Source organism: Schistocerca piceifrons, chromosome 4, assembly GCF_021461385.2.
Source record: "Schistocerca piceifrons isolate TAMUIC-IGC-003096 chromosome 4, iqSchPice1.1, whole genome shotgun sequence".
In the NCBI taxonomy this organism is placed as follows: Eukaryota; Metazoa; Arthropoda; class Insecta; order Orthoptera; family Acrididae; genus Schistocerca; species Schistocerca piceifrons.
Window position 1 is genome coordinate 637,377,616 of NC_060141.1, and position 20,571 is coordinate 637,398,186.

At 36.6% G+C, this 20,571-nt stretch overlaps 1 protein-coding gene and 1 long non-coding RNA gene across 2 annotated transcripts in view; one reads left to right on the plus strand and one right to left on the minus strand.

The window, feature by feature from the left end:
- Positions 1-20,571, plus strand: part of LOC124795181 — a 64,177-nt gene that overhangs the window by 17,028 nt on the left and 26,578 nt on the right. The window contains exon 2 of the long non-coding RNA XR_007016657.1: positions 4,166-4,357. This is a non-coding gene — a long non-coding RNA (uncharacterized LOC124795181). The remainder of the gene's footprint in view (positions 1-4,165; positions 4,358-20,571) is intronic.
- LOC124795180 (small G protein signaling modulator 3 homolog) overlaps positions 18,159-20,571 on the minus strand; it is a 161,538-nt gene continuing 159,125 nt past the window's right edge. The window contains exon 16 of the mRNA XM_047259080.1: positions 18,159-19,580. Within this exon, the coding sequence (XP_047115036.1) occupies positions 19,388-19,580 (193 nt within the window). The 3' untranslated portion in view covers positions 18,159-19,387. The remainder of the gene's footprint in view (positions 19,581-20,571) is intronic.

Below are 20,571 nucleotides of genomic sequence, written 5' to 3' on the forward strand. Positions count from 1 at the left end.
GTTCGGAATATATAAATAAAACTGTAAAATAAGAGAGAGTTGCCACATCTAGGGTATACATTAAAATAAGATTGATGATATTAATATAATAGAGGGAAACATTCCACGTGGGAAAAATATATCTAAAAACAAAGATGATGTGACTTACCAAACGAAAGCGCTGGCAGGTCGATAGACACACAAGCAAACACAAACATACACACAAAATTCAAGCTTTCGCAACAAACTGTTGCCTCATCAGGAAAGAGGGAAGGAGAGGGAAAGACAAAAGGATGTGGGTTTTAAGGGAGAGGGTAAGGAGTCATTCCAATGCCGGGAGCGGAAAGACTTACCTTAGGGGGAAAAAAGGACGGGTATACACTCGCACACACACATATCCATCCACACATGTACAGACACAAGCAGACATATTTAAAGACCACATTATATAATATGTCTGCTTGTGACAAGCAGACATATTTAAAGACCACATTATATAATATGTCTGCTTGTGTCTGTATATGTGTGGATGGATATGTGTGTGTGTGCGAGTGTATACCCGTCCTTTTTTCCCCCTAAGGTAAGTCTTTCCGCTCCCGGGATTGGAATGACTCCTTACCCTCTCCCCTAAAACCCACATCCTTTCGTCTTTCCCTCTCCTTCCCTCTTTCCTGATGAGGCAACAGTTTGTTGCGAAAGCTTGAATTTTATGTGTATGTTTGTGTTTGTTTGTGTGTCTATCGACCTGCCAGCGCTTTCGTTTGGTAAGTCACATCATCTTTGTTTTTAGATATATTAAAATAAGATTGGCCATACATAAAGGTATTTTAAACACCAGTCAAGCCAAAGGTAGAAATAAGTTATAACTGAAAATAAATTTTAAGTTATGATTGTAAGTAGAAAGGGCACCACCATTGTATACTGCTGTGCAACAATTGTGAAACATGCCATTATACAATGGCGGGGAGCGGTGGGGGAGGCATTTTAGAACTTATGCTGGTTTTACCTATATGGATATCGGTTTTATTTTTTCTGTCTATTTTTGTCCATTCATTCACCTAAGTAGTTTATGGCAAAGATTAAAACATGGTATGCCCACAGCAATCAAGCCTGTGGAGCTAGCAAGGGAAGAACAACAACATTAATTTTCTTATGTCTGTAAAAAGTCCTACTGGATGTTTCATTGATGTCTGTTTCGTGACTGTCTGTCTTTTCCCGTTCACGACAGAGAGAAGATATTGATTGCTGTTTAGTTCACTAATAATGTGAAATACATTAATTCGTATAGTATGAAGTCAATGTCATTTATGCATCCTTATTTCACCTGATTTATCTATCTGCATTGCCCGTATCTGTAAAACTTTGGAAAAGTAAGAAATTTAAGCAGAGCAAGCTGGACACTATAACACTGTCTTCAAAGAGGAAGAGGAGGTGAATAACTTCAAGACTCAAAGAACTATCATGTAACGCTCCAATATTATATGCTACAGATTTTTCATGTCTAAAAAAATCATAAATGTGACTATCTGGAGTGTGCATCACTGTGTGTAATTAGCTGAGACACACGTTCCCTAGCGAACTTACTACTGCTGTGATTCTTGTTTGGCACCAGCAAATTTCCATCGTAATTTTTAAAATTATTAGTTAAACAGTAGCTCATGGCTGCTAAAACTTAGGTCTTATCAACAGAATCTTCTGATTTCTTTGGTGCAAAGCATGTCTCTTTAGCCAATTTACCCATTACGCTTACCTCATTTTACAAACATTTTCTTCATAGGTGAACATAGCAGATGATCTCCAACATACTATACCCCTTTGTAAACATATAATGATGCATACAATATTTTCATTTTTCTGTTCTTAGTTTTTTATTTCTCTTTCTTAGGCACCAGGGGGCCCGCAGACCCCACTGCTTCATCCTAGTTACATCTCTGGCTCACAAGTGTCTGTTATGGGTGTACCCATCAAGGGACAGGGGAGTCCAGGATAGCTGATAGCTGACCCCCCCCCCCCCCCCCCCCCAAAAAAAAAAAAAAAACTTAAAAAAACTGAATGCCCCAATAGAGAGACAATCAGTTCAGTATCTGTTTGAAGAGCATTAGGAAATGCCATGGAAACTGACAAGCAGCAAGTTTATCCAGATTCATTTGTCACAAAATCTCAAAACTACACTGACAGAAATGGAAAGTATTACACTGTGAACATTTAGACCAAATTCTGTCAAACTGATACTCTAGTATTTCCACATCTGTGGGATATGTTGATTAAAATTTCAAACTTATCTCTTATCTTCCCAGGTCACCTTTTTGTCAACTCTGTTCCAGGTGTGGTCTGACAGACTGATATTTAAACAGCCATAAAAAATTGCGTTCAGCAATTTCAGTGAAACAATTCAGTTTTTTTACATAAAAGGTTACATTAATACCACACAAAAATATTTTCAAATAAATTTTAAAGTTTATTTTTATGAAACAGACACACTTAACAGAAAAAGGCACAAAATGAACATAATATTATGATAACATTAATGCTATAAAAATTTGTGTATCCCACACTCCAAATTTTACTTTTTGATATATTATTATTGTATATTACACATGTCATAATAAAAACATAAGAAAGCCCCATGAAACATTCCAAAAAATAAGAATTATGTAATTAATTTTTAGGTTTCTAGTTTCCTTCTTGCTGCATTTTTTTTTAGAGTGTTTGAGGCAGATTGGCTTCTTGCTACAATGGCAAACATAAGGCGTCATCCAGTTTTTTTTTTTTTTTTTTTGGGCGGAGGGGTTATGGGTAGAGCACATTTTGCATTTTTCAGTCGTTCTAGATGACTTCTGCTCTTGTTTCTGCAACACCCAAAATACAGCAGTCATCATGGTGCATAGACAAAATTAGAATCACGACCCTACCCATTTTTGGCACAAATGAAACTAGACTTACATCATGTATGCATTGCAGAACCAACTTCCTTGCTTCTCACCAGATGTAAGATTTCTTTCGGAAATCCCCACCCACCCTCATCTCAAATATTCCCATGTATGTTACTCCTCTCGATCAGAGACATGTTGCTAACTTGATTGAACTAAGCCAGTTGTTTGCAGTTAGTGTGTTCAATTGGTTTAGCAAGTCTAATCAGAGCCGGAGTTGGTTTTTGGAACTTTTATTCCCTATTGAACTTAGATTTTGTCCATCTGAAGCCCTTCTTTCTAAATATATATGTTATTGATGTTGTGGTCTTCAGCCCAGAGACTGGTTTGATGCAGCTCTCCATGCTACTCTATCCTGTGCAAGCTTCATCATCTCCAAGTATCTACTGCAACCTACACCCTTCCAAATCTGCTTCGTGTATTCATCTCTTGGTCTCCCTCTATGATTTTTACCCCACACCCAGCCCTCCAATACTAAGTTGGTGATCCCTTGATGCTCAGAACATGTTCTACCAACCAATCCCTTCTTCTAGTCAAGTTGTGGCACAAATTCCTCTTCTCCTCAATTCTATTCAGTACCTCCTCATTAGTTATGTGATCTACCCATTTGATCTTGAGCATTCTTCTGTAGCACCACATTTCAAAAGCTTCTATTCTCTTATTGTCTAAACTATTTACCGCCCATGTTTCACTTCCATACGTGTCTACACTCCATACAAATACTTACTAAAAAGACTTCCTAACACTTAAATCTATACTTGATGCTAACAAATTTCCCTTCTTCAGAAACGCTTTCCCTGTGATGGCCAGTCTACATTTTATGTCCTCTATATTTTGACCGTCATCAGTTATTTTGTTGTCCAAGTAGCAGAACTCTTCTACTACTGTAAGTGTTTGATTTCATAATCTAATTCTGTCAGCATCACCTGATCTAATTCCACTATCCTCATTTTGCTTTTGTTGATGTTCATCTTATTATACATAGTACATATCAAATACATGTCATCTTTATGGACACTATTTGTCACCAAATTTAAGCATTTACCATGTTAAATTTTTAATAAATTACTAATAATCTCTGTGTGAGTTGTAGTATCTGCTCAAACTCCTCTTGAAGTACTTTAGGTGCTAAAATACACCACAATAGTAATGTCTATGTTTCTTCAAAGTTTTTCATCTGGTACATAATGTGACACTGAAGCGTGTACATTTCTTCAGTACCTTGACTTCTCACTGCCTATTTCTGTATAACACAGAGTGTCTCCGTCTTCGGGTGGAGCAGACTGAACAATTGTGGCTCAGTGTCCAATAGATGTCAATGTTGCTATCGCAACAAGCAGATTTGTAACTGCTTGCTGCTCCCAAGTTCCAATTTGACAGTAAAGAAGAGGACTGGCCTGAATATTGCTTACAACTGGAATCCCACTTCGCAGCTTACAACATTGAAGGTATGGCCCGCATTGCTTTTTTTCTGTCAATTGTATAAGTCAAAGTGCACTACTTGTGCCTCAAGTTGTGTCCCGGCTCTGGTCCTGAAGCTGACCTCGTTTGTAAGCTCGATGAACGTTTTGATGCACAGATTCATGGAGCTACAGTGAGATTTAAATTCTTTCATCTTAAGAAGCAACCTAAACAATCTTTAAAACAATGGATTGATGAACCAAAAGTGCTAACTAGATGTTGCAGGTTCAAGCAATCTTATGGTCTAAGTTACAATGATGTTATAGGATGCAATCATGCAAAATGTGTCACATGCACACATTCACACTGCTATTCTACAACTACCAGACTCATATCTGCAAACAGTTTATCTGTTGTTGAATCTCAAAGTATTGTGGACACAAAAGAAGTTGCTTTTGAAGCTCCATCATTTCTCTTGTTAACAGTACACAAGGCACTCAATTTAAAGTGCATAAAAACATGGCTCAGATTAACTCTAAAGGTAAAGGTAAATCTTTTGTCTTGTAGTGCACATGGTGTACTTCAGAGTAATGCAAGGAAATCCTCCCCTCAGTGTTTTTCTGGGGGTGATAGACAAGGTTGTCCTTATTGTAATTCAAAATATTTCCAGTGTGGTAAGCCAGGTCATACACAGACCATATCTTTATAGTATTACAAGTAGCAAGGTCAATCTAACGTGAGGCTACAGCATAGCTCTCAGCAAGTACATGTTGTTGAGTCTGTACAAATACGACCGGTGCCCACTCAGGTGGGCTTAAGACTAGACTTCTCACGCAGTACAATACAGTTTCAGTTAGGTACAGGTGCATCTCTTCCCCTCAGCAATAAAGATACATGAAAGGCTTGGTAGCCCAGGGCTACAGGAGCCAAATTCTGTTTTTTCTGCATATGCCAGACATGAAATACCAGAATTTAGCTTGTGATGTTGGCCAACATCTTTTCGTGACATCACAAAATGTGTTTCGTTTCATGTACTCTGTTCAAGAAGCAGTGCAAACATCTTTAGTTTACACTTGTTCAATCTGTGCATATGAGACATTGTGTTACAAATCAGTTTCTCGCAGTAATATTTCTGCCTTGTGTAATAAGTACAATGAACTGTTTGAACCCGATTCCGGAGGAGCTAATGGTTTTGAGGCACACGTTATTGTTCAAGGCCATGTGCAATAATGGTTTTTTTCATTCAAGGCCTGTCCCTATGCTATATGGGAGCAGGTTGCACAGGAACTGCAATCATGGAAAGACAAAGTGGTGATAAAACCCGTTTTAGCAAGTCAGTGGTCATTCGCAAGACCTCCTCCTGAAGTACTTTAGTCATTACAATACACCACAAGTTCTTTCCTCAGCCACAGATGTGTTACATTAATATACCCTTCACAAATTAAATGCAAAACATGACAGTCTACTACTAGTCCTTCCAACTGTCAACTGTATTTATTCATCAGAGTATAATAAACAGTGAGAAAGAATTTAGAGTACATATAATACTTCACAGCTTGGTAATGTATAATAATAATTCCACTGACTCAATGCAACAATCAGTTACTATGAGTTTTGACCATTACACATTCTTATGAAAAATAGGAGAAAGATGCTAGGGGGCAATGAGTTGATTTCAGCGAACAGATTTCTCTGGGTCTAATATTACACAATGTGGTATGTCCTATCAAAAGGGATCCACTCTAAATTATCACGCTTTTCCACATAGAAAAAAACTGGTGTGTTTTCTGGACATTATGGTAAAGGGATCTGATAGTCACTAGAGCTATACTGGCCCTGTACCTTTCTTTGAATATTTTTGTGTAAGACTATGTTACATATCACTTTCATAACAAATACTTTCTTCTTGCTTGCTACAATTAGAGAGTTATCATAATGCTGCTCTTCAATTTGCCATTGTTCCATTCTGTTCATCTCCATTCTTACAGTCTCACCCTAAGCTATCGGTTAGGACACAGTTCTGTACACCCCCACTCCTAGGGTGAAGGTTGGGGTTTGAAGTCCCATCAATTATGAGATTATCAGAGACAGAGTGCAAGCATTTGTCCTAAGCAGTATGGGAAAACCACGGAAAATGTAAACCTCAATCACTTTCTTCCCAAGTGATTGCCCAATGTCTCAACCATTGTCACTTGTTTTTATTTTCCTTCACTTGTCTAAAAATGTTTCTCTAATTTATTCCAGAATATCTTTCAGCCATCCTTTTGCTCATTAGTAATGTCTTTGACATTTAAAAATATTTCTAAGCATTTTGTCCAGTTCAAATTCCTCTCTCACCTAACTCAGTTATTTTATTAGTTCCCTTAGAAATCCTTGATCCAGTGGCTGTCATCTGTGTTTCTTTTAAATGCACTTTTTTTCACACCCCTATTTTCACTCCACAAATCGCTGCTGTACTGTGTTTGAAAAGTTGACCAACACGCTATTAAACATGTGGTCATAATGTTTTGGCTCAACAGTGTATGTACCCAGCAGATGAACTGTCCAGAACATACACGACACCATCCTGGACTTACTAAGACAAAGAAAGGAGATCTCATTCTGCGGGGTAGTGGGACATTTGGGTATCCATAGGAATGAGGTAGCCGATACAATGGTCAAAGAGGAGTGTACCATTCCCAATATGGAATCACAATGAACCACATTCCATTTTCTGCCCCCAACCCAAATTTGAAAGTTACTCCATATCCAATAAAGCACTTGTCTTTTTCTTCTCCCATACTAATCAACAAATGGCATGGTTATCTGATGTGAAGATTACTGCTGTTTCCTCTTTTCTCAGTAAATCTTGTTCTCTATTATTTCCTCCTTACTCCTAACCCTCTGAGATCCTATTTTGGATATGCTTTTCAATATCCACAAGTCCAGCTACCTAGGTCACTGCATTATGGCTGCTTACTGCACCTCCAATGAAAAGGATCTATGTCCTTGTGGATTAGCACCTTCACCACATTTACCGACAGCCTACAGCCCTGCATCAGATACAAAACCATTTCTTCATTGACTCTCTTCAATCTCAGTCCCTTTAGCAGTGGATTTGTTTTTTACCATCAAATGCTAGCTCACTCTCCATCGATGTACAAAATGACTTGGTCTCGCTAAACATTACTTCTCTTAACACGCAGCTGACTAAAAAACTATGTCCTTCTACCTAGTAAAATGGGAAAATATGAGGGAGTGCTGAAAAGCAACACTTCTAAATATTATGTGAAAACTCGAAAAGGTTTTTAAATAAAACAAACTTTATTAACATTCAACATCTTTATCCTCCGTGCCTACATATTTGTTTCTCGACAGTCACCATGGCAATGAACACATTTCTCCTAATGAAAGATCAGTTTGTTGATACCATCACTGTAGGATGTTTGTGATCCTCACCTCTGCTTGCACATCAACATCCACATCACTGGTAGCTCCACAACCATCTCTCTTCACATGTATTAACTAGTCACCAACTACAGCACTATTCTGACAACTGACACTCATTCCACACCTGACTGTCCCTCTCACGCAACCTGGTCATATACCAGTGTAGAGCATATATGCAGTGACAATAAATCCATCTCTCAGTATGCTGACTGTCTTGTCAGGGCTTTCAGACAATATTATTCTCCTCAAATTGCTTGAAACACATCTCCTGTATAGCCCTCAAATACACTGAACATTTTTCAAACACAAAAGAGGACCTTCTTTGTCATTCACAATTGGCACCATCCTGGACTGGAGCAACTCTATGTTCCCCATGAGGACTTCACCTTCTCTTGTTATGCTGTGAAATGAACTTTTTCTCCACTAATCTTCTTACTTGTCCCAAAGCGCTACTCTACCACACACAAAATTTCTGAAATATCATTATCCTCTCCAGAACATTCCTGCTCCCAATCTCAGTCATATGGATCATATTCTCGTGGAAGACCTGTTGTGACAGCAAGTGGATTCTTCCCATATTTCAGGTTTTTCTTTCTTCATAAATAACCAAAAACACTTTTTTACCTCATTTTGTCTTATTTTCAATACATTTACCTGTTGGCATGTAATACCTACATGAAAATCTCAAGTTCTTATTCGGACTAGACTTCACTAGAATTTGTAATTTAGGTTATTCTTAGCTGTTCTGATTCCATTTGTGTAGTTAGTTCTCATTAGGACACTGTTAACTAGAAGTTACAGTTAATTAAAGGTAACACTGAAAGGTCACTATATGCAAAAACCTAAGAGCTAATCAAGATAGCTGGGAAAAGTGACCTACATGATTCAAAGTTAAGCATTCTCATTTTCCAGTAACATATTTTAAATTACATAAAACATAATTGTTTCCACTGCAGATTTTGTCAAAACTACTGTTAAAGAGTCGGAACTTTGACTACATACTTCTGTTACATTAATTTTTCTGTAAAAAATGACAATGGCATTAACTGATTAACTAATTAATAATTTTGTGTAATTTGCTCCAGTTTGCAATATGGCACACATTCATATAAACAAGGGGATTCACACTGCATAAAGACAATAGTTCCATGTATTTTTCCAAATTTCTGCTAGTGACACTTTCTGTCATTCAGAATCACATTAGTTCTGATAGTTCATCTGAAACAGTAAATTCCAATCTAGCCAAATTTCAAAGCATTATTTAGTCTGCAAAACAACAGTTTCTTCCCAAGCCAATCTTTATAAGACTATCTCAGTCGTGAAGTAATCAGTTCACAGTTTGAGTGTTGATGAGTAAGCCAATATCAAGTGCACTCTCAGTATTGACTTACACCAAAAATATGTTCATTTTGTACACCAGCAACCACAAGACTCATTCACATTAATGTTTGAGGACTTGAGTCATTTCACATTTTATGCAATGTGAATTCCCTTGTTTATATGAAGGCGTGCTGTTTTTAATGAGTACAGTGAAATGTTATTGTCATCAAAGTGGATTAGTGTTGCACATGGTGATGATTATTATGTAAATGTGAAAGTGTGTTTTTTTGGTGATAGAAAAATAAGCTTCATCACTGGAATGTGGCTTATGTAATTGTGGGTACTGATTCTGAATAGCTGCACTAATAATTTTCTGCAAAATAAAAAAAAAAAACACCACAATTAATAGAGGAACTTTGAAAGGAATAAAAAGTGTGTGTTGATGTCATCTATGTACATCATTCCACACTCATTTAAACTCTCAGCTTCAAAGTGATTGAGATTAGTGCTACCGAGGACGAGACTATGAAATCAAGGCCATTTCCGTCACACTGTTCCATAGAGCTTCCTACCAAATCCAACTGCAGCCCTACGACTAACATTTCTTACTCAGTGAGAAAGCCAAGATATTGTCTATTAGCTTTGCTCCAATGACTACACACCATTTTATGACAGACTGTCCACACAAATGAAGGACCTCTGTCAAACAGTGGCCAATGGCCAACTAGTTTATACTTCTAAACATCATGGAAAACATATCAATGGCTTCTTCACACCTGTGGCATGTAGATCTCCCCTTCCAGCTTTATTGCACTGTGCATGCAGTAAGTGCTTGATGCAGGATAACCTTCATTACTACAATGTTTTTGGCCTCAATCCCCACGAGTCCTTTTACTCCACCTGTCTTTACCATTTCTCCTTTTCACATCTCATAATACCCTCCTGCACCACACCAGCTCCATAGTCCTTTCTGTACTTTCCTACTTTCCCAGCCAAACTGTTCAGTTTATTTGTTTCCTTATTCCTCTCTTTATGCATGTCTTATTCAAATTCAAAATCACGTAATGTAGAAAAATGGGACAGTATTAAACAAAGAGCATGATTCCACATATGCTGGAGTTTATGATACTGTCACACAATAGTTACACTAAGTTATATAGAAGCAGAAGATTAAACTATAACATTGATACCTACAGTATTAATGAACACTAGTTGACTTTAGATGAAATTAAACCAATTCTGGTAAGTTTATGGGGCTACTGTATTACAAATCAAAAATATGTCAACATGTAAACATAAGGCCAAATTATTCTTTGTGGAATTTATAACAATAATGGAAATTCCTGGGTGAAGCAATACGTAAAATAAGGGAAATGCAACCACTCACCTACAGCAGATCAACGTGTGGAGCACTGTAACACATAACAGAAAAACACTCACACAAGCTTTTGAGCACTAGCACTTTTTCCAGCAATAGTACATACATTCTCACACACATGGTTATTAGAATATAGTCACTGCTCTGCTATTTCTTCTGGAAACAAGCTAAACAACACATACAAGAAGCATTAATTTTATTTGAAATCTGTTATCACATCAGAAAAAATATTATTAGACATATTCTAAACCTTTGTACATAGCAGCATCAAGATGTGGAATTAATTAAACGCTGCATTAACAAACATCACATATGTACTTATGAAAATCTGAGATCAGATGCTTCAAATTTAAAAACAAACACTGGACAAAATTACAAATTAAAGCTGCAACTTTTGTACAATTTGTGAATAATGTTCATTGAACATACAAGTTGTTACTAAGATTAGTAAATCAAAAATATATTTATTGGTACTTTTAATGTAAGCATTTCTATGATCCATTCTCTTTCTGTATCTTCAAATTCACATTCACTATTTTAGAGGTTATTAAACAGTAGAACAAATATTTAGAAAATTGCAATGGGGGCAGTTAATCACAAAATACATTACATATCATTTCAGGGCCAATACATATTACTCAATTTGTTGGTTGTACATTCTGTATGATTCACCACTTTGCTTCATTCAGCTCAGAGTCTACCTGTACATTTATTGTTATTAAATCTTTAGCTTTCAGATGTATTCTGTGCTATTACCAAGTGAAAACAAATATGTCTAATAAAGTTGACTCCATTTTTTGGAATGGATGCTTTTTATTTACAAAGTTACCCGTGTAACACCTCTATAAACAAGACTTTCATTATAGTAGGAACTCTGTTATCTGGTTATTAGATTTACTCTGTTACTTTCCAAGTTTGGTTTCCTTCACATAGTATAACACAAATTCCACTCATGCACGGTACAACAAATGATGATCTGAGTTACACTTCCAACTCTTCCATTTAAATCACAAATGCATACAAGAACAATTTTTTTTGGGTTAACACTGTTCATTGTCAAATCTGCTAGGTCTTCATGCATCAGTCTAGGAGTGTATCTACAATAGCATTTTTTACTTCTTGACATTTTCATGGTGTCGAGCATTAGTGACTTATTCCTCATGCATTATGAAACAGTTTCTTTCATGTGTTACCAGCTCAATAAACTTTCCTTATAAACACTTATTTATACAGCTGATTTTGGACAACAAATGCATTATTTTGGATAACTCAGTGTGATTTAGTGAACACTTATTTAATATTTGTAATCCTGGTACACAATCATTAGATTTTGGACTTTCCAACACATTGTTCTAATTGACGAAGTTTTACACTTTTTGTTTTATATCATTTAATACTTCATGAGTCAGAAAATAACAGCAGTTCACAACAGGGTAATCTATAATTAGACATAGTGGCCACTGTTTTGTTTGTGGCTATTCTGAAACCACTTGTCTGTTGTGTAACAGGTTTTTGTATTTTTCTGTCGCCCAGACAAGAGTGTACTCAAGGTCGGGGCAAGAGTGGGTGGTTAACTTATGTTTTCCTTTGAACGACGAAACAGTTTTGAGATTTTGCCACACCTGGCTCTGGTACACATGATACTAATCAATACTCATTACATATTCTGCCTTTTTCAAACTATACAGAATGATAAATCTGTGTGTTTTGCAGGAAAAAATGTAAGTTCAGTTTACAAAGATTCTTTTTTCTTTGGGGAAGGGGGTTTTGAGCTTCCTTCACTCTGCCTTGCTGAGTATATCCTTGCAATCAGCTGTATATTAAGTTTCAGAGAATAATGGCCATGGATATGTTCTCCTTTTTTATTATTTTTCCTGTACATATAAGACTAGCATGCTCAAGCTCCAGAGCTAGTGATGACAATATCACACATTTCAAAGTTTAATTTGTAATTCAATTGAAGGCAGTGTAAATTAGAAGCACAATTTTCAGAGTATATATTATAAACACTTGACAGACTGTTACAAATACATATAACTTAAAACATTTCACTACACAACAATTACAAAATATTGTACAACACAAGCCTACTAAACTTTCTGGATAACCTTAAGCATTAATTTTTGTACTAGATGATCCAGAATGTTATAAACACATCTGTTTGACACAGTTAATGCAATCACCGCTTCATGAACCATCGACCATGCCATTGGTGGGAAGGATTGTGTGCATCAGTGATACAGGTAGCCATACCTATGGCACAACCATAACGGAGGGGTATCTGTTGAGAGGCCAGACAAACAAGTGGTTCCTGAAGAGATGCAGCAGCCTTTTCAGTAGTTGCAGCGACAACAGTCTGAATGATTGATTGACCTGGCCTTGTAACATCAACCAAAACAACCTTCCTGTGATGGTACTGCAAATGGCTGAAAGCAGGGGGAAACTACGGCCATAATGTTTCCCAAGGGCATGCAGCTCTACGCTATGGTTAAATGATGGCATCACCTTCGGTAAAATATTCTGGAGGTAAAATACTCCCCTATTCGGAACAGGAGAAACAAAACTGGCATTCTACGGATCGGAGTGTGGAATCCCAGATCCCTTACTTGGGTAAGTATGTTAGAAAATTTAAAAAGGGAAATGGATATGTTCAATTTAAATGTCGTGGTAGTTAGTGAAGTTTGGTGGCATGAGGAACAGGACATGTAGTCAGGTGAATACAGGGTTATAGATAAAAATAAAAATTTAGAGGTAATGCAGGAGTAGGTTTAATAAGGAATAAAAAAGTAGGAAAACAGGTAAGCTACTTTGAACAGCATAGTGAACACATCATCACAGCCAAGATAGGCACAAAGCTCACACCCACCACAATAGTGCATGTTTATATATCAACTAGCTCTGTAGATGATGAAGAGTGAAGAAATGTACTATGAGATAAAAAGATTAAGATTATTCAGATAGTTAAGGGAGACAAAAACTTAACAGTCATTGGGGACTGGAATTCGACAGCAGGGAAAAAAAAAAAAAAAAAAAGTACGTGAATACGGACTGAGGGAAAGGAATGAAAGAGGAAGTCACCTGCTAGAATTTTGCACAGAGCGTAATTTAACCATAGCTAAGGCGTGGTTTAAGAATCATGAAAGAAGGGTGTACACATGGAAGAGACCTCGACACATCGAAAGGTTTCAAATTGATTACATAATAGTAAGACAGAGATTTTGGACCCAGATTTTAAATTGTAAAACAATTCAGGGGAAGATGTGGACTCTGACCACAATTTATTGGTTATGAGCAGTGACCTGGATAAACTGAAAGAATCGGAGGTTGTAGAGTTTCAGAAGTAGCATTAGGGAACAATTGACAAGAACAGGGGAAAGGAAACAATAGAAGAAGCATGGGTAGCTTTGAGAGAGGAAATAGTGAAGGCAGCAGAAGGCAAAAAGACGAGGGCAAGTAGAAATCATTGGGTAACAAAAGAGAGGTTGAATTTAACTGATGAAAAGAGAAAATATAAAAATGCAGTCAATGAAGCAGAGGAAAGGGAATACAAACGTCTAAAAAATGAAATTGACAGGAAGTGCAAAATGGCTAAGCAGGAATGGCTAGGGGCCAAATGTAAGGATTTAGAAGTACTAGAGGAAAGACAGATGCCACCTACAGGAAAACTAAAGAGACCTTTGGAGAAAAGAGAACCACCTGTTAAATACGAAGAGCTCAGATGGAAAACCATTCCTAAGCAAAGAAGGGAAAGCAGAAATGTGGAAGGAATATATAGAGGATCTGTACAAGGGAGATTACTTGAGGACAATAGCATGGAAATGGAAGAGGACGTAGATAAAGATGAGATTGGAGATATGATACTGTGTGAAGAATTTGACAGAGCACTAAAGCCTAGGTGAAAACAAGACCCTAGGAGTATAAAGCATTTTGTTAGAACTACTGATAGCCTTGGGAGAGCCAGCCATGTCTAAATTCTTACATCTGGTGAGCAAGATGTATGAGACAGGTGAACTCCCTCACACTTCAAGAAGGATATAATAATTCCAATTTCAAAGAAGATAAATGCTTACTGATGTGAAAATAACCAACCTGTCAGTTTGACAAGTCATGGTTGCAAAATACTAACATGAATTCTTTACAGAAGGATGGTAAAACTGTTAGAAGCCAACCTTGGGGAAGATCAGTTTGGATTCTGTAGAAATGTTGGAACATGCAAGGCAGTACTGACCCTAAGACTTCTCACAAAACATAGGTTAAGGAAAGGCAAACCTACATTTATAACATCTGTAGACTTACAGAAAGATTATGGCTACGTTGAGTGGAATACTCTCTTTAAAACTCTAAAAGTGATGGGTAAAATACAGGGAGAGAAAGGCTATTTACAATTTGTACAGAAACCAGGTGGAGGTGTGAGACAGGGTTGTACCCTATCCCTGATGTTATTCAATATTCAATCTGTATATTGAGCAAAGAGAGAGAGAGAGAGAGAGAGAGAGAGAGAGAGAGTAGGAATAACTATCAGATGATCCTGAGACAATTAGATTCAGAAATGAGACACTTAAAGTAGTAGATGAGTTTTGCTATTTGGACAGCAAGATAACAGATGATGGTCAAAATATAGAGGATATAAAATGAAGACTGGCCATCGCAAAGAAAGCGTTATTGAAGAACAGAAATTTGTTAACATCGAGTATAGATTTAAGTGTTAGGAAGTCTTTTCTGAAGACCACAACAACAACAATGCAATCACTGCTCTGCACTGTGATTTTCTGAACAGTTTGCAAGTCCCATACCTACATTTAGTCCCTGCAGTACCATCATTGACAGTATTTATTTCTTGTCCCAATTATCTTGGAGAAGCAATTTTTTTTAATAATATTAAGCCCTTATATAACTGGTATTTCATTTTATTTCCAGTTTAATTAACTACGAAAGGCATTCATACTAAATATGTTCAAATAAATGATGTAACGTACTTTCATAACTTCGTTAGACAGAACTCACTAAAAGTATAAATATTCACTAAAATTGTATACAAATGCATATCATAAAATGAAAAGTTCTTAATACTGAATAATTAATAGACTCTACTAAAAGTAAAACAACAATAAAATAATGAATTTCTGGTTTAGCAGCTGAAGGTTTTGGTCCTATGTCTTGTAGTCACAGCAGACTTTTGACACTGTTGTATCACTATAATTTTACATAAAAGCATTCACAGTATTCTTTATCACAATAACAATGAATCAGTTTTGCAACATACACACAGATAAGTGGAACCCTGTCATAATTTGGATTTCAGAAGCTGCTCAGCAGTAGAAATACATTACAGTAAACAATGCAATGTATCTGATTTCTTTCATTCTATTAAGTAAAATTACATTTCTTTATTTGGTTGGCATTACCGTATTTACTCGAATCTAAGCCGCACTCGAATCTAAGCCGCACCTGAAAAATGAGACTCGGAATCAAGGAAAAAATATTTTCTCGAATCTAAGCCGCACCTGAAATTTGAGACTCGAAATTCAAGGGGAGAGAAAAATTATATACCGCATCTCCAAATCGAAACAAAGTTGGTCCACTGTAATATGAGACACAATTTAGGTCGAATGAATGACGATACAGCGACAGTAGTTTGGTTCGAGTCGTAAGTTAGCAGTTAAGCTTTACCAGGTAGCCATTGCTATGCGTCAGGCGCTCCGTCCGTATTTATATGGGTACCCTTCCTTTTACACGTGCTTCTTCTGGTTTGAATTGATAGCTTATTTTTCTTTGATCTGATAAGCGCAGTTTTCTTTGTTAAAGGTGTTTACGTCACTCTAAGCTGAAAATGCGTTACTGTACTGTGTCATGCATTGTTTGTCGCATTCTGATAGTGCGTGTTTACGGCCTGTCGCCACACGCAGCATGGCTTGCTTTTGTGCGCGCTACCGCCGCCCCTTTTTTTTTTTTTTTTTTTTTTTTTTTTTAAATAGGAATCGTCTCATTAGCGAAACAATGGCAAGAAACTGCTATTTGTTGTTGCTTACACTGCTGCTTTCTTTGATAATGATCAACAAGAACCAAATAATAGACTGCGTATGATAGAAGATGTTCAGAACGAGAGTTTAGCGAAAATTTTTCTCCGTTTGAAAATCTTTGCAGGCGCCTCTTTAGTACATTACATTCTACACAGAAATTAGTCATCTTAGATTTAAAAATCTAGTCAATTGCCGTGCTTCATTTCTGACTGTATCACTATTAAGCATAAGAATAATGCGAATATAAACATGACATGATATTTATATTCTTCCGCGTTTGCTGTTGTCTCACTCTAGTTTCGTAGTTTATTAGGCAGACCGGATTTAAATGAGATAGCAGCAAACATGAAACAATACATGGCAAAATGTTTTTATGCGTATTATTCTTATGGTGACGAGAATACTGCATGTGATTCACAATTTATAAAAGTTCCTATTATAGCAACCATCTCTTCTCACAGATAGGAAAAAAATCAGAACGTAGAGTTGGCCATATTGACAAACATCCCAAACAGTCTTGCCAGTCGGATTTTCGTAGTACATTGAAAATAGCTCGTCTTCCACCTTTTTTTAAAATTTATTTACTGACGCAGACGTTTTGGCGCCAGTATTTATATTTGTGCCTACAAAACATGCCTGTATAGCGCTACATATATTCGACGGCAGAAGTAAGTTGTGGCGGCACCCACCAACTTTTTTCAGAATTTCCGCTGGCTTTGCACTCGATTCTAAGCCGCAGGTGGTTTTTTGGATTACAAAAACCGGAAAAAAAGTGCGGCTTAGATTCGAGTAAATACAGTAATTATTCCAAAGCAACACTCAGTCTTACAGACAAGTAACAGTGCCAATATTTACATTTATACAAAAATTGCAGAGGTTGTTTGAAAAATAATACAGAGTGTGCAACAGTAAAGTTACAATAATTATTATAACATTACTAACATCCTACAGAATTACATGGCCCATTCTTATTGTCCCCCAAAAAATAATAAAAACAATGACTTTAAAATTTAATTATGATATTCTGAAATTGCTGTTGATTAGAATGCTATAATATTCCAAAAAAACTTAAAACTCCACAAAATGATAACGAAAACTCTGAGTAAGGATGGCAGTTTGATAACCAAGCAGATAGCTTCATTATTTTGTGTACCAGCTGACAGAGTTCCTTAAACTCTATACTTTCTTCTCCTGGATATAAATGGAAAGAAATCTAGTCAGTGTCAGTCATCTGGTGTACAGTAAAATATACTACAAACTAAGTAAAATATGTGTTGACGCATCAACTACCTCGACAGGTCTTCTTAACCATTTGGAAGAAAACTGTGCAAGACAGTTAGACAGTAGTGATATTTCAACCATTTGGCACAGGTCTTCTTCCTCAATGTTTAGGAGAAAACCTGGCAAGACACTTAGAAAATAGACAAGTTTTTATTTATTTTGCAGATGACATGGCACTGCATCTGGAATGAATTTATTCGAGCCTTCTTACTATATCCTTTCTAACAGTTCAGTTTCTCGGTGAGTAGTAGTTGTTATATATTTTTCCATCAGTGAATGGAACTTCACAGGGACTTCTGTATCTGCGTCAAATTGAAAGGAACAGATTTGTACATTGGAAATTGTTCTTTACGCACAGCAATGAATCAAATCTAAGAAAAATACAATTTCACTTTTTTCTGACAGAGGGTTCATTTCTAAGATAAAAAAATAATGCTACAATCAGGCCTAGATGACCATGCCAGCCACTGTATCATCCTCTGCCATATGGTGTCATTTAGATGCATTATGGAGGGGTATGGGGTCAGACCACTGCTTTCCCACTCATTGCAGACTGAGGCTAACGACACTGAATTCCAAGGGTGTCATTCAGTACACATAGCAGTGTTACAGTAATAATTTTCATTTTTTAAGGAAAAAATACTATAAATCAGTAAGAAACATGTATGTTAATTTTTGTGATAAATATTGTGGTAATTCTACAGGGAAATCTTTCTTAATTTGTAACAAATCAAAGCCATTCACGACATTTTGATTTCTAACAACTTTAATCTGCTAACAACAAAGAAGTTGGCTTGAAAACCCAAAGAATCTGATCGAATTCACGGTAAAATGTTAGAATCCTAAAACTGACCTCTAAATTACTGTCAGCCCAATCAAATGAACCACCTAATACATTTTTTGAACACACTTCTGACTTATTAAACTGGCAGTAACCCAACAGCACCAATACTTGTCATTTTAGCACAACAACATGCAGATGACATCTTATTGATTAAAAATAAAGTGAACTGGAAAGCAGTATTTTACTGGATAAGTTATGAAAAGTTGATGGTCATCTCTTCAGATCCAGATAAGCAACAAAACACTTGACTAAATTAAATACAATTAGTACACAGTTGTAACAAACAATTACAGACTGTTTCACAAACTTTTAAATCACAATATTTTTATACAGATTGTCTGTCAAGTAGATTAATTTAATATTTTAAACACAAAAATCATATTTGATTAGTCAATATGTCTGTATGGAAAGATTTGTAAGCAACTCAGAGCTGCCTCAGTACCCTCTTTAGACCATTCTGTACTTTTCTGGTTAACTCATTTCTCCCTTAATTTTCTCCACAAAACTACTGAAATCGCTTCTTCAATTGCAATACTGTAATTAATTTTTCACTTTAAATACGGTAAAACTTATTTTTAACTAAGGGTAACGTTCTGAATTCTATTTTGAACAACTTTCAATAAATATGTAACAATACAATGTTAAAATCTTTCTTTTACAGTTCTCTCATATTCGACAAGCACACTCACTCATCATTCTGAAACAAAAAGTAATCACTCGATTGTACTGAGTCCCTGTACAGAATCACCTAAAGTTTTAACATTTTTGAACTGGAACTGTTCCAATTAAATAAACAGTCCGTGTCCTAGAGGTCCCAACTGAACAAATGGTGTTTCACTAACATATCACGTACACCATCTTTAAGAGGTTGAGATTGTTCTTTTTTGGCTGGAATTTCCCAATCAGGATTTAAATTAAATGCAAACTGTGAAAGAACACGCAATTCACATTTGATCTGCACCCATCCAGGACTGTAGATGAAACTCCAAGGATGATACCTGAAAATTTATTGACACATTTTATTATATTCACACACCAACTCTAACACACAAAGTTCACAACAAACTTAAAAAAGGATACAGACCACTTCAGTACATGTAAATAAGGGAAGTCAAGCACTCACTTCCAGCTACTTGATGTGTTATGCAGACATTTAATAGCAGCACAGAGGTTTTATTAGCTTTCAAGCTGTCGTTCTTTATATCACTTAAGTACAGGGATTGGACAAAAATATGAAAACACCACAAATATGACACATTACCTTGCCTAATACAATGTAGGGAACTCACTTGCATTTTAAACAGCTTCCAGTGACCTTGGAATGGATGGATACAGGTCCTGTGAGGTTTTCAAGGGAATCTTACAAAATTATTCCTGCAAAATAGTGGCAACTTCACATAACGATGATGGGTGGGCAGTAACACATATGCTTCTCTCCAAAGTAGACCATAAAGACTCAATAATATTGAGGTCTGATGGCATTGTTGGCCACAAGAGACGTAATAATTCATCCTCGTGCTTACAAAACCAGTCCTGGACGTTGCAAGCTGAGTGAACAAGGACCCTGATAGTGTCACAATTGGGAAACAAATATTGTACCATGGGATGGACCTAATCAGCCAAATAGTCACATAGTCCTTGGCAGTAACATGATCTTGTGAAGCAACCATGGGGCCCAATACCACAATATGGCTACCCAAAACATCACTGGACCACGGTTATGCTTAACTTTTGTAACGTAAACTTGGCCAGAAGTTGGAAACAGTGTGAAACAAGACTCATCTAAACATATGACTTTCTTCCATTTCTCAACAGTCTAGGTTTTATGGTTTCAGGAACACCCTTTCCTGTTACAGGCATTTCCACCACTGACTAGTACTTTTGGAATTGCTGCTCACCCTGCAATTTCCTGTTTGTGAGGCTACTTTTGTTTTAGTTTGGTGCTGACAGGATTTCTGGTTGTAACATACATTTCCAGTGACTTCTGCA